This window comes from Mangifera indica, chromosome 11 (genome assembly GCF_011075055.1).
Source record: "Mangifera indica cultivar Alphonso chromosome 11, CATAS_Mindica_2.1, whole genome shotgun sequence".
Lineage (NCBI taxonomy): Eukaryota > Viridiplantae > Streptophyta > Magnoliopsida > Sapindales > Anacardiaceae > Mangifera > Mangifera indica.
Window position 1 is genome coordinate 6,083,636 of NC_058147.1, and position 19,447 is coordinate 6,103,082.

General features: G+C 35.5%; 2 protein-coding genes across 3 annotated transcripts; both read right to left on the reverse strand.

The window, feature by feature from the left end:
• Positions 1 to 177: 177 nt before the first annotated feature.
• LOC123228587 (protein CELLULOSE SYNTHASE INTERACTIVE 3-like) lies at positions 178 to 9,517 on the reverse strand. Of its 2 annotated transcripts, none has more exons than XM_044653996.1 (7): positions 9,009 to 9,517; positions 8,286 to 8,384; positions 4,899 to 7,968; positions 2,202 to 4,746; positions 1,373 to 1,827; positions 950 to 1,066; positions 178 to 721 (listed from the first exon to the last, which is right to left on the reverse strand). In XM_044653996.1, the coding sequence occupies exons 2-7, from the start codon at positions 8,345 to 8,347 to the stop codon at positions 560 to 562; spliced, it is 6,411 nt and encodes a 2,136-aa protein (XP_044509931.1). In that variant the 5' UTR covers positions 8,348 to 8,384; positions 9,009 to 9,517; the 3' UTR covers positions 178 to 559. The 2 variants fall into 2 exon arrangements, with proteins under 2 accessions (XP_044509931.1, XP_044509933.1); XM_044653998.1 differs by having other exon boundaries at positions 9,403 to 9,514.
• Positions 9,518 to 17,068: 7,551 nt separating this feature from the next.
• On the reverse strand, positions 17,069 to 19,034 carry LOC123229951 (NAC domain-containing protein 2-like). The gene is made up of 3 exons (XM_044656006.1): positions 18,769 to 19,034; positions 18,402 to 18,676; positions 17,069 to 17,926 (listed from the first exon to the last, which is right to left on the reverse strand). Exons 1-3 carry the CDS (start codon positions 18,926 to 18,928, stop codon positions 17,474 to 17,476), a joined length of 888 nt encoding a protein of 295 aa, XP_044511941.1. The 5' UTR covers positions 18,929 to 19,034; the 3' UTR covers positions 17,069 to 17,473.
• Positions 19,035 to 19,447: the final 413 nt, after the last annotated feature.

Genomic DNA, 19,447 nt, shown 5'->3' on the forward strand with positions numbered 1-19,447 from the left:
TTTCCTAGTTTCTTTTATCGTCTGTTTTTGAAAATAATAGTATGATGCATGGCTGCTAATCCATACGGCATGGTTATCTTGCAGTTGACATTACTTATGCATACAATACAAATATATTTGCCGCTTGACTACAAAATTGTCAAGTAAATGAAATATCTGTGAAGATATAAAGCAAACTAAGGCAACAAAATTCAACTTTGCATAAATGCCTCGTCGGGATAGCTGAATAAAAGCGCAAATACAATTCCACCAGTGGTGTGCCAAAAGCCCAATTTGAAGATTTTCTACAACTTTTTAAAGTTGCTAACACAGAAAGACTCGTATGTACAAAAAACTTGTATAAACATTTTTTCATAATCACTGACGTGGGACAACCCTTTTGACTCCTTTAGCCTCCATTAATTTATGAACATTTTATCCTTTACATCGGTTACTACAAAACTGGACCTTTGTGAGATAAAAATACTTACAAGCAAACAAATCATAGACATCCATCTGAGTCAAACCACTGCATCTCTTCTCTATTCAGCTTCCTCAGTAACTTGCTGCACCTGCCCTTTTACATGCCATCATTCGACAGGCTGTTGGACCAGATTATATCAATCTCCAGCGTTCTGGAAGAACCATCTTTGTTGCTGTCATGATTTAGGCTAAACAAACCGCTGTAAACTCCTTCTGTAACAACCTTGTCAATTTGAATGGTCACTTTTCCAAGAGTTGCCTGAAAATGCCCACCTTTCCAAATTAGTAACCAAATCTAACATAATTCATGTGCAGCGACAACAATATAGCAAATCATGACAAGCATATGCAAATGTTTCTCTTTAGCAATAATTTATGCGTTTCCAGTAGAATGAGTGAATTTCTCAGCTGTAAAGAAGATTGATGATTGCAACAACTAAACAAAAAGCTTTCTCTACTCCAGTGAAAGTGATTAAAGCATAATTACCTTCCCAAAAGTATTTTTGCTTTTGCATAAAATGTGGAGCTTCTGTCCCTTCGGTGGTACGTCAAAGGCCCATGTGAACCCTTCCTTCCACTCTGGAGAGATACTGTGGTTGACCACCTAATAATAAAAAAACATAGTCAGTACAAGATGATACATTCAGAATCTCTGAAGCAAACAATCCTGAAAATTTTTTGATTCAAGTTCCCTCTTTCAAAATCATGGTAGAACATGAAATTTTGTAAATTATGAATTGCAGATGTAGATTTCTTTCTGTCAACAAATGAAAGCAGAAAAAGATAATGGAGCTTCAGAGACATCCAAAAAGGTTGGAAACTTAGAATGCACTGATATGAACATTATATATAATGTGGTAGATCTGTATTGAACGGTCCATTCGATAAAATTTCTTAATAGAACTATTACCTTAGTTTGCCGTGGCGGACCATTGCCTATTGTCAATCGACAAAAAGCATTAGTGGTTCCCACGGTCTGCTTTAGATTGTTACCACGCTTAATTGTAACAGTTAAACACCCTGGTAAGCAGTGTAGGAGGCTGTCTGCTCTATCATGGAAACTTGGTGGGCAGGTTTTCATCAGCATTTGCAAAATAGGAATGGCTTCAGAAGCAATCATGGCTTGAGACTTTGCAATATCTATCGGCATGGTTGACCAAGAATGTTTTAACAAGCATAGGGTGTCCAATACAGACTCCTGTGCAGCCTCACTTCCAGACTTTAGTGCTCCAACCATATGAGGGATGCACAGGGTGGCTGCTTCAGAAATATGAAGCTTAGGGAAGTTCATAAATATCATATGTAACGTCCTTAACACCTCTTCATTAATAGTTGCTGTAGACCACAACTCTCTCTCCAGTGCCGCTGCACAACAAGCATTGAAAACTATCATTGTTTAAGTGGAAAAACGAGCTAAGAAACAAATGATAAATCACCACAACCAAAGAGAAAGGTAATCATACTAGACAAAAATGAACAGGCAGCAGAATATTGGTAGGTGACTACATGTTTTTACAGCAAGATATCACAATTTGGTTTTGCTGTATATTGCTCCTTGAATTTCCTTAAATACAAAATATAATTTATTTTGTTCTTTTCCACTATTATATTATATTTTTTGCAGAAACTTTATAGTATGAATGAAATTGCAAAAGAAAAAAAAAATTGAATCCTATATTTCAGTAATAATTATCAACATATGTGACACAAGGCAACATGAACATCATGATTTAATTTACCTGTCAAAGATCTGATAAGTTCATTTGACACATATTCTTGGAGTGTGTGATTGGAAAATAAAAATTTGATTAGCAATGCTGCCTGAGCAGCAACTTCTGCATTTGAAGACAATAGTAGCTCTTGAACAACTAATATCCCACCTGCTTCTGCAACAGCTCTCCTATTAGTTCTACTGTGCATTACGAAGTTCTGCAATGCACAAATTGCCACCATTTTCATTTCTTCTGTTGTTTCATCCTCAAGCAAGCTTATCAGCGCACGACATGCAGACACAGAATCACTGGCTCTAGCAAGCCCTTCGTTCTGAGAGAGGTCTCCAAGGGCTAAAGCTGCAAGAAGTCTGCCTGACTCTGATCGGGTTTGGGGGTCTAACAAATACTGTGATAACGGTGCAATTGCATACTTAGAAACCTTCATGTCTCGTATCCTCACATTGTTAAACAAGGCTTCAAGTAAACTTCCTGATGCCTCTTCACACTGATGAGATCTAAGTATATCCACCAAAGCATCTATGGCACCAGCTTGAGCCATCTGTTCAGCACTTGAAGCATCAGTCTTTTCATGGACAAGCAAGGCATTAAGAGCCACAGTGATGGTGCTCTCCAGTGTTGAGTGCAACATTCTGACCAGAACCACCACTGGAACTTTAAAATAGTACTTTGCATTGCTATGCAAAACATTTGAGAGTACCAAAGAAGCTGATTCCCACAATGCATGAGGAGGTTGAGGATCATCTTGAATAATAACCTTTGCAAGCTCAAAAATACCTCCAGCATCAGCAACTGCTTTTGGCCAGCTTGTGGAGATCTTTTCTAATGCTTTTACAGCTGTTTGCTGCAGGTTCAGTATTCCAATTCCAGCAAGCTTCACAAGTGGAACAACGGCATTTTTTGTGGTGATGTCTTGTTGGAAATGTTCCTGTGCCAGTAGATGGCTTAACAATTCTGTGCCAAGCTGCTGGATGGCTTGAGAAGGAGACTCCAAAAATGAAATCAAAGGCTCAATCACTTGGCTTGGAGTCAGCTTCAAAGTTGTGAGGCTTTGAGGTTTTTCCAAAATATTCACAAGTGCCTGCAAGGCACTATGCTGTCCCCACAGATTGAAATCTGGACGAAGCAAAACCATGAAAAGAGGCTCTACTATTTGTGCAGCCTCAGCACTCCTAGCAATTGCACTGCTATTTGTTAAAATACGGAACAGTTGGGCAATGGAGGAGCACAATGAACTGGGTGCAACGGGGAGTAGCTCGAGACAGTTATCAATTATGCCAGCTTTTACCATTTCCAATTTGCATGGAGTCCGGTCTTTCCCTAATTTTATAAGGGCACATATGCTAGCCTCAACAAGTCGATGGTTTTCCCCAGAAACCAAGCCGACAAGCAGATCCACAACATCATAAACTGCTGCAAACTCAACGTGTTGCTCATCGTCCAATAATCTCTCAAAAGCACAAACAGCAGATTCCACAGCTATACTTGTGTCAGACTGCATAAGTGGTACAAGGCATTGTATGCAATCAGAAGCAATTGGAGATGTTCTCATTTTTGTATTACCAAACATAATGAAACAAAGTTCAGCAGCATTTCTCTTCAATTCCAATGATGAAGCAGTTGACAATATTTTACATAGACTCTCAAGAGGGTCTCCTTCCACATCAGTCAATAAACCCGCTTTTGAGGGATTTCCCGATGTCAACTTGATCAATGAAACAAGAGCAACCTCTTGCTCACACTCTGATGCAGCATTAAGCATGTCAACCAATGGCTGAACAGCCTGCCAAGCTAATTCAGAGTCTCTAACATTATCTGCATCAAAAAGTTCACAGAGGGCCCTTGCAGCACTAAGTCTAGCACCTCTTGAGCTCAAACGCAGAACAGCTATGAGTTGATTCAAGGAACTAAGGGATGCTTCATATCGGATGATATCAGGATTGCTATACAATATTCTCAATAATTCTGCTATGGCGGCTTCTGTTGAGTGTTGAGGGCTCAAAGATAGGTATTTTGTTAGAGCATCCAGAGCTCCAGCTTCAGCCATGATTAATTTATTTGTATCACTTCCATCTACAATGCAAGTCAAGAGTTGAACAGCAATTGGAGGGGCACCTGGCCTATCGGGAATGGGTCTCAACAGATCAACTAGCATAGGAATTGATTTTCGTGCAACAGAACCAACTCTTACCTCCTCAATTTCAAAAAGTTGTTCCAACACAACTTGATCAGGAGTTCTTACCAGTAAAAATTCTTCAGATAAAGCCATAAGGTCTGGCATATCTGATTCTATGTAGCCAATTAGAGCTATCAAGCCAGCAACAGCACCTGAATTTGCAATAGCAAGATTTATGCCCTTGCTTCCACTACAAATAAGACTAGCCATTGCCTGGGCAGCAAAATACCTATCAATTACTTGATCAGATCTCAGCAGAAGAGCAAGTGAGGGTATGATGCTCATTGTTGCAGGAGATAGAGCAACATTAGCATCTTGAAACAATATGGCCAGGAGCATGGCACTAATCCATACACTGTCAGTATCTTCAAATTCAGCCTGCAAAACAACAGACGTTTAATTTTTGCCAGCAATAAAAAATGGACAAAATTTAGACCATAAACATTCATAATACCATAAATGCAATATAAGCAACCAAAAAGATAAAGGCATAAAACCCAAACTAACTAAAAGGATAAATCAGGCCATACCTGTGGATTTGAAGCAAAATTTGCAAGCTTGTCAGAGAGAACCTCAAGTCCACCAGCTTCAACTACAGTTAGTTTATTCTTTGTATGATAGGAAGAAATTATTGATAGCAACCATAAGGCAACAGTGCCTACCATGACAGTGGCTGGATCAGAAATATCAAAATCACTGCCTTTATGAAATGTAGTTCTTTCCACATAACCTTTTGGAGTAATGACTTCAATTTCTAAAGAGGAACAACTAGAACATTGCTTCATCATATCCACTAAAGCAAATATAAGGGATTCCAAATATCCTGACAGATCAAGAGCATCCATTGACTGCTCTTTGTGCTCCTTTGCAGCACAAATGAGTAATGCCGTTCCCTCAACTCTAACTTCTAAACTGGATGAATGCATGATTCTATTAGCTAAAGCAACAATGGATGCTGATCTTGCAACCAACAGATCACCTAGTACAACTGGTTGATCCCTGCAAAACCTAGAAAGAATTTCTATAGCCTTATCTTGCAATGAAGGAGGCCCCTCTGCCAGACAGCGCACAAGAGGTTCTAAGCTTGAAGGAACCTCGACAAGGACAGCCCATGGCAGGTATGAGAGGTTCGAATCCTGCTTTGTCCTAGCCAAAAGTGAAATTACTTCTAAAGCATCTGCAGCATCAGTTCCATCCATACTCATTGCATTTACAGAATCAACTATTGTATGGACAACAAAACGAAACTGGGAATTTCCTTTGAGCACATCACCAACTGGAAAATGCTTCAGTAACTGATGTAAGGCCTGTGATGCATTCTTCTTACCTTCTGAAGTTCCTTCTGCCAGCACTCTTGTCAAAACAGAAACAACATCTTTAGCCAGGGCTTCTGCTGCAACCTGGGGATCAGAAAGAAGATTGGCCAAAGCAGCAACAGCAGTTTCAGCAGCACTTATAGAAGAAGTTTTACCCAACTTAATAAGAGGACTGACATCCCCTTCGGTAATATAAGACATCTTGTTTGTAGTTTTAGTCTTTGTAGGGCGGGAAAGAGCAGCCAATGCTCGAGCTGACTGTGTGGCAACAACTTGATTATTACTGGTTAAAAGCTTCATACATGGCTTCACAATCTCATCAGTTGCAAGACTATCACAGATATCTTGTCTTGTGCTGAAAAAATCAGCTAGGACAGAAGCAGCATTTTCTTGGGTTTCTTCGTTGGAGGAATTGAGCACCTGGACGAGAGATGTCAGCCCTTTATTAGCAGCAGATCCCTTCTGCAAAAGAACATTTTTTGATGCCACTGTAAGTACATGACCCAAAACTTTAATAATATGGGCCTTTGAACTTGGTGAATCTCCTAGAAGGAAAGCTAGCAACTGATTAATGGTGGCAGAATCAGCTGTCCGGACAAGTTTTGTAAGTGCCATAGCTGATGCTGCCTGCCCTTTCATTCCACCACTTCTTAGGAGCCATAAGAAAGCTGGAACAGCTCCAGCACTTTCAACACAGGCACGGATATCTTCACTGTGACAGCACAAATTCCACAGAACATAAGCTGCAACCTCCCTTGCCGTCTGAGATCCAGTCTCTAATAACTGCACCAGTGGAGGAATACCGCCAGCAGCAGTGATAGCCCACTTGCTGTCATCAACCTGATCAGTTAAGATTGATAACAACTGAACAGCATACTCTTGATGCTGCTCGCTTGATAAGCCCAGCAACGACATCAGCAACTGAACTCCTTCTCTCTTGCCAACAGCCTCCCAGATGCCAACTCCATTGCAGCATAATGTGGTTAACGACGCTATCAGATACTCCTGCACATCAGCAGCAGCCATTGTTATGAGTCCTATAAGCACCTTCTTCGCTTCCGCATGACTGAGGCATCTTGAGAGGTAGATGTTTCCATATAAGCTGGCCATAGCCTCAAGAACACGCTGTTGAACAAGTTCATTATCATGAGGCTTCAGTAACATCACTAATATATTCTCTATCTGTGTTGCATCAAAAGTTTCCTCATCAACTGTAGAATTTTGACCAAAGACCATCAGAGCATAGGCAAGTGCTCCTATTATATCAGTAACTGGAGCAGCTAGGCAAAGAGATTGAGATAGTTCTCCAAGATACATTATAAAAGCAGACAAGCCCCCATAAATATTAGCTAAAGCTTGTGTTGCATGACCCTGCAGCGCCTGGCCACACTCCCCTTGCATACACTCTTTAGAAGGAGCAACAATAGCCCCAATCAAAATGGGGACACCTTCAGCATCAACAACAGCTTTCTTAGCTTTGACTGACTTTGACGAAAGTGCCTCCAAAGCATCAGCAGCGCTAGCACGAACAGAAACATCATTATTCTGACCCACAAGCTGCAGCAAAGATTTGACAGCTCCAGAGTCTATTACTTTGGGGATACTATCACTGAAAGCCAACATCAGACGGGCCAATAAAGAAGCTGCATTGGACTGAGCAGCAGCACTACCAGAAGATAGAAGACCCACAATAATATCTACTCCTCCAGCCTCAAGTGTGGCCCTCCAATACCCATTCATGTCACCACAAAGATTCCTCAAAGCCCCAGTAACAAACCCCTGTACCACTTTATCCTGCTGGTTCTTTGGATCAAGCTGATCCCATAAGGAGGGAACCACATCTTCTGTAACAAATATTTTCATACCAACATGATCATCTGAAAGTCCACCAGAGGAGACCTCATATATTGCCTCAGCCGCTGCTTTCCTTGCTTCAGTTGATTCTGACTTCAAAAGTGAGAGCAATGGTGGAATGCATCCACCTAGAAGCACCTTTAATCGTAAGTCTTCATCTTTGCATAGAACACTAAGAGTTGCAGCAACATTTACTTTTGCCACAGAGGTACCAATCCTGAGAATTGATATGAACAAAGGCATTGCTTGGGCATGAGTGCCAATAAGCGTTCTGGCCTCCTTCCTTGATCTTACAATACCAAGTATACGTGCTGTAATAAGTTCTTTCTCTTGTGTTGAAGACATACTGGCATGTAGTTGCTCAATAATTTGAGCAACCATAGACAACAGACTGTCTGGGTCATCCATTCCTTCTGTCCCATTAGATGCCCTGGATGCAACCAGTAAATTAATTGTACTAATTATTATCTGGGCACCAAAATGAGTGATAATCTAACATCAGCTAGAATTTAATAAAGAAACGTATAAATTAATTCTGGTTACTGATTCAACAGAAAAGATGATGATAACTTTCTAAATTCAGCAGTGAATAATTTCATTTCAGATGGGTTTTTATTCACTCATTTGAAAAATGTTAACAGTTCCTATACATATACATGACACTTTATTGTTGAGGTATTATAAAGCTGTCTCATTATCAGATTTTATATATGTGTGTGTGTGTGTGAAACCAACAACAAAACTAACCTAGGCTGCGAAACAGATTGAAATCTATGCTCTTGGGGTTCAGGAGAGGGAGAATTTGACATATGCACAAATGCACAACTCCACGGTCTCCTTGGCTGCCTGCAATTCAAAGTTACTAATCAGTATTATTAAATCAACCCCAACTGACAGATAAAAGTAACAAATAATCTTGTAAACAAGAGGAAAAATGAATGTTCTCTGACAATTGTACAACAAAACCACAAACCAAGTTAACCAACCTTTTCTATTTCCATACCTCAATCATCTCATCAACTACATATCAATTATAAAAATTAATTTCTCGCAAATACAACACAATATCATGACCAGTCTGGTAAACTACCATCACATAGCAGCCACAATGAGATGAAAAATAAATAAATAACACCTGCTACCCTAGACATGTATTATGCACTCAAAAAAATACAAATTACATAGACAAACCAGTTCAAAAGTATATCTTCAATGCAACGCTCAGAAAACCAAATCTCCAACTAACATAATTTCAATCTCTTCAAAATTTCAATGTCTTAGTCCACCTCTACAGACTACAGGTAGCCCAAAATTTAAAAAAAAAAAAAAATCAAAGGAGTACCAACCAAAATAACGAACCTTTAATAAGAGAGAACAAACAACAAAACATAATTAGAAAGATGGATATTTTTATGAAGATGAAGACCATACGGATTATCAATGAGATATATAACAAAATAAAAAGCCTACCGACAATGTAAATGCCGAGAACTCTCCCTTACAGCTATCCGAAAACCCGGTTTCTCGGCCCAAAAAACATCACAATCCAATCATCGTCCGTCGCTTTCAATTTACAAGATCAAAAGCCAAATTCACCGAAAAAAAAAAAAGATCAAAAGCCAAACTTTCCCGGAACATTTAGATCTTCAGACACTTGTATATAATAATAATAATAATAATAATAATAATAACAGTGTTGAATTGAACTGTACTACCAATTTAAACAACAATGAAAATGTGAGTATTTTTCAACATGAAAACAAAATGAGAACCGTACGGAGATCAGATCACTGAGTCCAACTCAAAACACATGTACTTTTCCTCAACTATAAACAAAATTAAAAATCTTAACAATAAAAAACACCTTCAAATAACCGAATTGAGAAATAAAACCCAAGTGAGAGCTCTACGCCGTCAATGAAGGCCGCAAGCGACAGACAGTCAGTGAGAGAGAACCTCAGTCTTTTCGCTTCGTTTCTTTTCTTTCGGTTTTGTTTCCTTTTCATCATATTTTTATCCTTTTTTTTTAAATACAATTTTTACCCTTTCCCACTATTTTTATATTATTTACGTGGAATTTTACCATTGGGTACGGTTAAAACGGGTGCATCTACTGAAGAAATTGACGCCAATTGGCTGATTATTTATTTATGGGATTTTATTTATTTTATTATTTTGCAAAATTTAGATTTAAAATCGATTTGTTTCCATTTTCTGACGCGGATTTCTTGTTTTTATTATCTTCTTAACTGTCAGTGAGTGTGCAGTTGAGTAGAAGACTCTTACTTGATTCTTGCTGAATTTACTAGTCTGCCCCCTTTAAATAATTTTCTAAATTCAGGATCACATAATTAAGTGATTGATGGTTGTTTAGAGTAAAAATTAAAAAATAATTAAGATTAGATTAGAAATTGAATAGATGATTTAAAAAACATAACACATGGGTGAATGTGATTGGTCTTGAGTAGTGGGTCCCACTTGATTGCATGCAATTAAATGAGTAATTATTTTATTTTATTTTTAATCCTGGATTTATGAATTGTGAAGGGAGAAGGAGGATGTTTGATCTTGATCTACATTTGTATTTAATTAAATGTATAAAATAATAATATAAATTTAAATGCCACTAAATCAATTCAAATACGCCAAGGAAAGATTTGAAGTAGACGACAAGACAATGTTCCCGGGAAGTAATATATATTATATTTATATATATATATATATATTATAAATTCTGACATCATCATTTACCCCACGTAATGCTTCTTGGATCTCGATATCCTCCCATGTGCTTGCTTACAAACACACCCACGATTTCTTAATCTAATCAAATTACTTTTTTTTTTTTTTTATACCGGTAACATGTTACTATTATATAATTTTAATATATAACTGGATGAATGAATAATATATTATTAATAATTTTAAAATTAGATTAAATTATTAAATTAAATCAATAAAATCATAAGTTAATCTATAATTTATTTCAATTTATAATAATTTAATCTAATCTATATAAAAATATTGATTTTTTTAATCTTTTGTATAGAGTATCAATTATTTAATTAAAATATTTGAAATTATATTTTATACATTTTATATTTAAAGAAATGATAAATATATTATATGATTTAAGAAATATATAATAATTTGATAATAAATTAAATTAATTAATTGTCACATTGAACCGATCAACTCATGAACCAATAAGATGATTGGTATGGGTTTTAAAACATTGTGTATCATTATGTGATTGATGATTACTTTACTTTTAATTCAAAATTATTTAATCATATAATGATATATTATATGTATATTTATTTTGTGTACTTAAAATACGTACACATAATTTTATTATTTTAATATATACATTTAGAGATTACTTAATCAACAGTTATTAGCACAAAATCATATATATGATTGTATTGCAAGTAACCAACAACGAGATCCTCCTTTCAAACCTAACTTGCAACACTTTTTACTCAAAGGGGAGCTTGAACATAATCTTCGATTTAAGTAATTACAAAGACAATTTAAGGGTGATTACTGGTTTCTTAGAATTTGTTTTATATATTGATTATCAAAATTATGAGTTTAGTTTGAATTTCTAATGGGAAATGTGAGATAGGGTTAAAGCTATACTTAGTAAACAAGTTAGCTAGGTCGAGTTAAAAATAAATCGACTTATGCAGGTAAAAAATATTTAAACTGTAATACTCTTAAACAAATCTTGCATTGATAAAGTATGAAAGAGATATTGGATCTATTTGTACTTTATCTGTTCATCCTATAATGTTTAGAAATGAGAAAATTTAATTAGTTAAATAGTCTATAAATTTTTTAAGCTGTTAAAATATGTTTTGGATTGTAAAACTCAGAAACAAAACTATGATAAATTGTGTATCCAAAATGAATAATATATTGACAATAAATTGAATTATTAAACTAGAGATATTACCCAAACATGTACTCAACTCTAGAGGCATGGGTAGACTCGTATATACCCATGAACTTCTTTTTAGAATTAGGCTATTTTATGATAGTTTTAGCACTGAAATTGCCAAGAATCACTCCCCTAAGGTACATAATTTTCAAACCTAACTTGTTAAGAAAAGCCATCAAGGGACTTCTTGAAGACGTTTCATCAAACATGTGACAAGTAATTTGCAAACTTTTAGCAATCAACGCGAGTCCAGGGAATGGCAAAGAACTGCTGCTTTTTCTAGCTTTATTTCAAATTTAACACTAACTGACAATGGAAAGCAAACATATCACCATGGTGTCACTAGATGAAATAATGCGTGCCAATTTCTCAAATTCAATATTGGTCATTGTTCCTCATTCAAATTTGCTCCTGTCTAACCTCTAAAGGACAAAAACAACACAGCAGAGAAGGTAATATTACAAACTGCTCTGTGGAAGATCTCCTTTACCAGTTATGGTTCCTTTAATGAAGGTGTCAAGTTCCTTGTCTCCTCAAGTTGTGATTTTGTCATAAACTTTAGTAGAGGTGGCAAAGCTTATTACCCTTAGAGGACGTTTAGTTTGGATAATATTTTATTATCAAAATTAAAATATTACTTTGAAGGTGGATTATTTAAAAAATTATTAAGCATAAATGATTACTATGTTTGATAAAATTTAATAAGTATAAATAATTATTATATTAAGATAGAGGTAATAAAAAAATATTCTTATATTATTTTATTTAAATATTTTTTAGCATAATTATTCTAAAATATTTTTTATATTACTTATTATATGAATTGAAAATAAAGTTATTTTTGTCCTAAAAAATTAATAAACAATAATATAATTATAGTAAAATCAAGATTATCTTGATAATATTTTAATACCTATAGTGAATGTAGTAATCAGATTACCACTTACATTCTTTATCACATTATCATTAGTAATAGAAGATTACTGTAATATTTTATTATTAATAAATTAAATAATATAATATAAATAACAAAAAATAAATTATTAAGGTAATATTTATTTATTGAGAACCAAATGACCTCTCATCCTTTTTTTTTATGTGGGCACCTACTGGTGACCTATGCAGTGTCCATCGTTAAACCTAGTCAATATCTCAAAATGATGAATGCTCGTGTCTTATTTTTTTACCAAGGAAGCAAGTTGTGGCTAGGATGGAAAATGCACTCATAAATGGAGACACAATTTTATTAAACGCTTGTTTCATTTAGGTTGAATGATTGCTTCTCACACCCAAACTTTGATAAACTGATAATTTTTTATTTTTTAAGTTTAAAAAGTTTATTTGTCTTCTTATTATCACTTTTGTTAATAAAAACCAACTAACTTTATTATAAATTATTAGTATATCATTTTTCAGTAAAATTATGAAACTACGATGAAAAGTAATTACTTCCCTGAAGGTTAGAACCAACTCTCTTTCCTCCTCTCTCTTTCTTTTTTTGTCTTCTCTCTTTCTTAATCTATTCCACATTTTCTTTTTCTATCGTCTTCCAGGAGGACTAAATATGAGTTTATCGATAGATTCTTCATTTTTGTTGATATGAGGAATTTATCGACAACATCTTTAAACAAAACAAATAAATTATCAATAAATTGAAAACACAATTATTTATCCTAAATCACAAAAATGAAATAGAATTTTTGGTTAAAAAAAAGTGACTTATGGATTCATCTAAGACAAGAAATTGATGGAACCAATGATAGCCAAATTGAAACACTGTCTCCAACAGAATACCTTTCAATAAGAATATGTATTCGAATAGACGTGTTAGTTAACTTTCACTTGAAAATCATGTATTTAAATAAAGATACAACGGAAGTAACTCATAATAAATACTTGATTGAACAATGATTAAAACTTCATAAATGAAGTGTGTAAAAGATGTTAATACACAAAATTAAAACTATGTTTTCTTAGATAAAATAAATGTGCAAATACATCAAAAGCAACAATATATGCATAATCGAAGCATAAAAGTCAACCCCTTCTTATGCCATCTTCCTCACTAACTCTCGCTTCTTCTACAACCTCACATAAATCATTTCCTACATGCAAAACAATCACAAGGAATGAATGAATGTTAAACATTAAGTAAGTAGTGGTACGATATCTTAAATTGCACACAACTCAACATTCAAAGTTTCTTATTGATTTTTTTACATTAACTCGCATATTCTTGCACTCAGCTAAAGTCATTATAGCTCCTCTCTTATCCCTTCTCACTATGATAAATACACCAAAACTTATTTTTTACTCCGCATGAGAACATGACTATTCATTTACTATCTCAAGCACATTCACTTTGCTTTGTTAGTCAGACTATGCTGCAAATGTGTAAACACATTGACTACATAAGCAAATAAGTCGTAGTCCCTATTTCCATGAACACAATTATCATAAACTGCTAAATTCATCCGAAGGTAGTCTTCACCATGGGTGTGTGCTTGAAGCATCTCACTAGTCACATAATGAATAAACTCACATAGTCCCCTATTTCATGCACACAAAGTATGTGGATTGCTCGATTAATACCCTACTATGGATGTCTTTATATCAAGCGTGTAAATGAAATATCTCAAAAGTGCCACCTTGATGCTTTTACATTTGGGTTCTTTAGCCAAAAATTACACAATGTTAACTTATGAACCCATGCCACATATCCCACAACATTAAAAGATCACATAGTAGTAGCACCTTTCCTTAATCTTATGCCACGTATCACATAATAATGACACCTCAACTTAATTTTGTATCATATATTACACAATAGTTGTTTTCATCTCACATCTCCTGCCAAATATCACATAACATTAGCATGATTTATTACTTCTTCAAGCCACAAATTACTCAATAATTACTCACTCGTTTTTTCATTCTTACCACATATCACACTATTAGTGGCCTATTACTAAAAACACTCTAATGATTAAAGTGATCTTAGAGAGGGGTGAATATGATCTTCTAAATATTGATATCACAAATTATAAATTAAAAACAACAACAAATAAATGAGCAAAAATTAAAGAGAATGGTTAGAATATGCTTAATGTTTATAATGGTTTGAAACCTTTTCTTTTACGCCTCGCCCATCCATTTTGTCAAACAACTTAAATTTTCAATAGAATCAATGAAGTCTTTACACTAGTTTATCCAAGATTTTGTTCAAAATATATTAGTTGAATTGAAATTTTATCCACAATGATTTGAAAGTATAAGTTTTGAATGTAAAATGCATCTACAAGGTTAACTACACAAATTTAGTACAAATATTTTCTCAAGGATATGAATATAAGTTTAGTGAGAGAAGAAGAGAAAGTTTTTCTTAGAGATGATGAGCATAGATTGATATAATATGGTCTCTAACCTTTTTCAACTTGAAATAACTTCAATTTATTGGTAAATTTAATGATATTGGAAACATTGAAAGAGTCATTGAATTGAGATTTGTATCCGTTAACATTTGAAAATGATAGATTTATCTTGAAATATGATGATGTATGGGCGTTTGTGCTTGACTAGAAAATTCGTTTTTTAGACTACATCAACCTCTATCAGAGCTTCTAATAGTTGAATTTGTTTTTGTGTCAAACGTTTACATAAGTGTGTATTTCCTATGCAATACCCTTTTTCAAATGCATACTCTTAGGTAGAATATAAACCTAAAGAGACATGGAAGCTTTGGACTTTTACTCAGGCATACAATGAAATTTAAGGCATGCTTAACACTTAGTATCTCATAGGATGCAAAAAGGAGTATAAACATTTTTACTGGACAACATCAATCTCATATAATAAATAAAATCATCCACAAAACCATAGTCTCTGAAATCCGACCCATAAAATGAAATGTGCATAGACAAGTACAAGTCTTAAACTAAAAATCAATACAAGCTCAACATAACACAAAAAACTAAATTACCCCTCCGCCTCATGCAACTCTACAAGTTGGACCATTAGCTCCCCTCTCGCATATATTGTACCAAGTAATAAAAAATACATTTTACCTATTAAAACTAACATATGATTTTAATGAATAGGTGATAATGAATTTTTTAAACTTAAAAGTGAGAAATTGTTGTTTCATAAAAGCTCGTGTGGGAAATAGTCATTCGGCCTTTCATTTGCTAAATCCCCACACACACATATATGTGTGTGCATGCATACATGTATGTATGTATGTGTCCCTCTTTTTTAAAAAAAATAATCGACAGAATTTAAAACTACTGTCTACCATGACACCATTGTATTGATTAGGCACATAAACTAAATGATGTGTTGACAAACATGAGAATTCTCATGTAATATGTAATATTTAACATTAACTTGGTTGGGTAGGTCAAAATGTAATTAAATTGTCAATGACTACAAAAAATAGGTTGATAGGGTGTTAATAGGGTACAAGAATATGTTGATAAAGCACATGGGGAGAGGAAAGACGACATCTTGGCAGTACGATTTGGACTAATTTAAGAATCAAAGTTACCATAATTTTTTATGACCTTATATACATTAAATTTGAGGCACTCTTCTCATTCATTACCTAAGTGCAGACACAATGAAATGTTTAATAGGACTGCCATTTTTTTATGGGCCATGATTAGACCATTAAGAGTCCGTTCATGTCGATCTTCTTCCTTTGCAATCACTTCAGCTGTCTGATACATAGGTTTGTAATGGGTTAATCGTTCTAGGCCAGTATGCTTGGGCCTTCTGGCCCAACAACCTCCGATCGGCCAGTTGAAGGGATGCTGAAATTATCTCATAATAAATATATATATTTTTTAAATGTGCATATTAAAAGAAAAAAAAAAACAAAGGGACACCAAGGATCAACTAAGTTCGATCTAACAGGAGGAAAGCAAGCAAAACATTACAAATAGACAAAGCCCACAAGAAACAAATAAATTAACTCATCTTTTTTCGAAAACCTATCATAGGATATATCATGATAGAATTCAAGAGGAGACACAAAATTAACCTATACAAACTAGTATTAACAAGTATTCGAGAATGCAGACCTGACCACAAATCAAACACCACAGAAAATTTACCATCCATATAAAACAAAAAAACTCAGCAACCAACATATTTATAACTTATAATATCACTATAATTTTAATGCATTGTCATGTAAATTAACGGTAATTAATTAAAATAACTCATTTGAAAGGGGTGTATATGGAATTGACCAACACTCCAAGAGAGTATACCTTTGCGGCCAATGTTTAGATGAAATTACTATATTTTATAAACTTGTTTTGACCTAGTTAATATCAAAACTCACATAGACCTGCATATCGAACATTCCTTCATACATGCCAATTTTTAACCGTTGATCTTAAGTTTTTCATTTTTCATACAAAAAATGGGTAATAACCATTTTCACCATTTTCAATTTGTCGCAACGTAATAACCAAATTCATACCTTGTAAGTCAAGGTGGGTTGAATTCTCACCATTTTCAATTTGTCGCCAACGTAATCCAATATTTTAATGAATCATTAGACTTTAGTAACAAACGAGGTAAATGGGACAGAAAATAAGGCTAATAGGCCTAGTTTTTTCTTTAACATATAATAAAATAGAGAAACCCAACCTAGCCCATTACAAGATATTAAGATTTTTAAAAACCCAAAAATATTTGCTTATGTACATACACATGGATATACACATGCCAATGGTTAATAATGCATAATTCCAATTTCCAATCACCTCCATCCAATGTCCCTAAACCTATATAACCTGTATTTCCAATACTACCCTCCGATCAGCTAGTCCACCCCGCACGGGCACACTCATAGACTTTCGTCTCGTGTTACCGTACAAGGCTACCTACACTACCAATTCTATCAAATCTGGGTCCCACGACACCCTGTTTACCACCAATTCTATCAAATTTGGGTCCCACGACACCCCATTTACCCGGTCCCACTTTAAAAAGGCTTCTGAAGGTACATGAACATATCCTGCAACGGCGACAGCTGATTGCTGCTTTGAAACTGAGAATTGAAGCTCAAGTCCATATTGGCGTCTAGGTAATTATAAGGAAATCCAAGGTTATTGTTGTCCCAAGGTTGTATTTTCGGCTCGCTCTCCACCTCGGATATGAATTCCGGTGATACCACTTGCTCCGAACAGCTCGAGTCCGTGTGTAATTTCGGCATTGAATCCGACGTGTCTAAGTACATATAATCGTTAACCGTTCCGGTCGCTGTCGTCGCCGGATTGGGGGGAAGTGCTGATTTGTTCACGCCATTTGAAATTATATCCGGTTTCCTATCCTCCTCCATCACCGGTGAATTCATTTTCCGGTCGACTGCTTGATTTTGCTGCTTCTCGACGCTTCCTTTCTTGTTGTATATGCGACACAGGACCCAGTCATCCAGCTGCCAGAATATAATCAGAACCGTTAAATTTAATCCATCACATAAACGTTGATTGTTATGTCAGACTCATGACCAAATAATCAGAGTTCTGTCTATCTCTATCCTGTGAGCCCACATGAAGTGATAAGAAGGAATATTTTCCTTAACTGGAAAATAATAATTGAAGCGATTGGCTACAGCGACAAGGCGTTTTTATCGTAACCATGTGAATGACGTTAAATGTCCGATTAGGTAAATCTCAATTATCAAATGTACCAATCCGGTAGACCAAACGGCATCACAGCCGTTAAAAATTTGCGCGTGGGTCCCAAGTTGTGTCCGTATTGTAAACATTTAATTTTAACAGATTGAAAATTTTAGAAAAATTGATAGGTAAAAGTCAAAAGGCCTCCACGTTGAGGTCAGAAAAATCATACTGTAAAATCTCCATTTTTATACTCAAAAGTAGCAGAAAGAGAATGGTACGGTGCAATACCCTTAAGCTGTTCTTCTTACGAGCCGTCCGATCCACGTCGGCTAATCGATACTCGTGCATAATCCAGTTGGTTTTCTCCCCTTTAGGAGCTTTTCCTGCGTAAAACACCAAAGCCTTCTTAATTCCGACGGGTTTTGGCTGTCCAATCGGCTTATCGGCTCCAGTCGCCTTCCAGTACCCGCTTCCCGCTGCTCGGTTAGGCCTTGAACCGTTCGGGTACTTCCTGTCCCTCGGCGAAAAAAAGTACCACTCCTTTTCTCCGTATAAGGCCAAATCTACAAATTGAAAAACCACGGAAATGATTAAAAATTCAAATACATAAATAAAAATAAATCCATGATCTTAATTTTATTAAAATTCATAATACCTGGGAGGTCCCAAGGGTCGAATTTGTAAAGATCGATTTCAGCGATAATCGGAACAGCTATCGACTGCGACAAACATTTCCGGCATAAGTAGTGCATCACGAGCTCCTCATCCGTCGGATGAAATCTGAAACCAGGAGGCAATTGTAACTCGGTCGACATTTTCACTTCTGACTATTTTACCCTTCCTTTCTGTGCTGTAGCTCACCACGATTTCCTGATCTAGCCGCTCTAACTCCCAATACAATGACGGCGCTTGAAACTTTTAACGCAATGGAGATTACTCAATATATAGACGAAGATGAGGACACGTGGCGAGAAGAGAAAGAAGTTAATTCTAGAATCCACGTGGGCGATATTTTGCTTGGGGCTTTATTAGGGAAGGCATTTACAGCAGCCGGACACGTGTCAACAGATAAAGCAGTGTTGGTGCGTGCCGAAAGCCACATGTGGTTGATTTTGTCATTGCTTACGCAAATTGTTTTGGACGGGTGTAGTAGGACTTTGTCGGTTCGTAGAAAACTCGCTTCGGGATCGGCGTGGGGTCGCGGGTTTGTTTTTCCAGCCTTTTTTTAAATATATTTTTATCGGCTTATTTATTTATTTTAAATCAGTTAACCGATAGTTCAACGGTGGATAAGAAGAACACGTCATCCTACAGTGCGGCTGAGAGAGTCAGCT

What these genes read in the sequence shown, in the direction of transcription:
- LOC123228587 (XM_044653996.1), bottom strand. Translation starts at nt 8,347, where the DNA reads ATGTCAAATTCTCCCTCTCCTGAACCCCAAGAGCATAGATTTCAATCT. An exon ending in CAATCTGTTTCGCAGCCTAG is followed by an intron (nt 7,969 to 8,285) that starts GTTAGTTTTGTT and finishes GGTTGCATCCAG; the next exon opens with GGCATCTAATGGGACAGAAG. An exon ending in ACTTATCAGATCTTTGACAG is followed by an intron (nt 1,828 to 2,201) that starts GTAAATTAAATC and finishes CTTGTTGTGCAG; the next exon opens with CGGCACTGGAGAGAGAGTTG.
- LOC123229951 (XM_044656006.1), bottom strand. Translation starts at nt 18,928, where the DNA reads ATGTCGACCGAGTTACAATTGCCTCCTGGTTTCAGATTTCATCCGACG. An exon ending in CGACCCTTGGGACCTCCCAG is followed by an intron (nt 18,677 to 18,768) that starts GTATTATGAATT and finishes TTCAATTTGTAG; the next exon opens with ATTTGGCCTTATACGGAGAA. An exon ending in GTAAGAAGAACAGCTTAAGG is followed by an intron (nt 17,927 to 18,401) that starts GTATTGCACCGT and finishes ATATTCTGGCAG; the next exon opens with CTGGATGACTGGGTCCTGTG.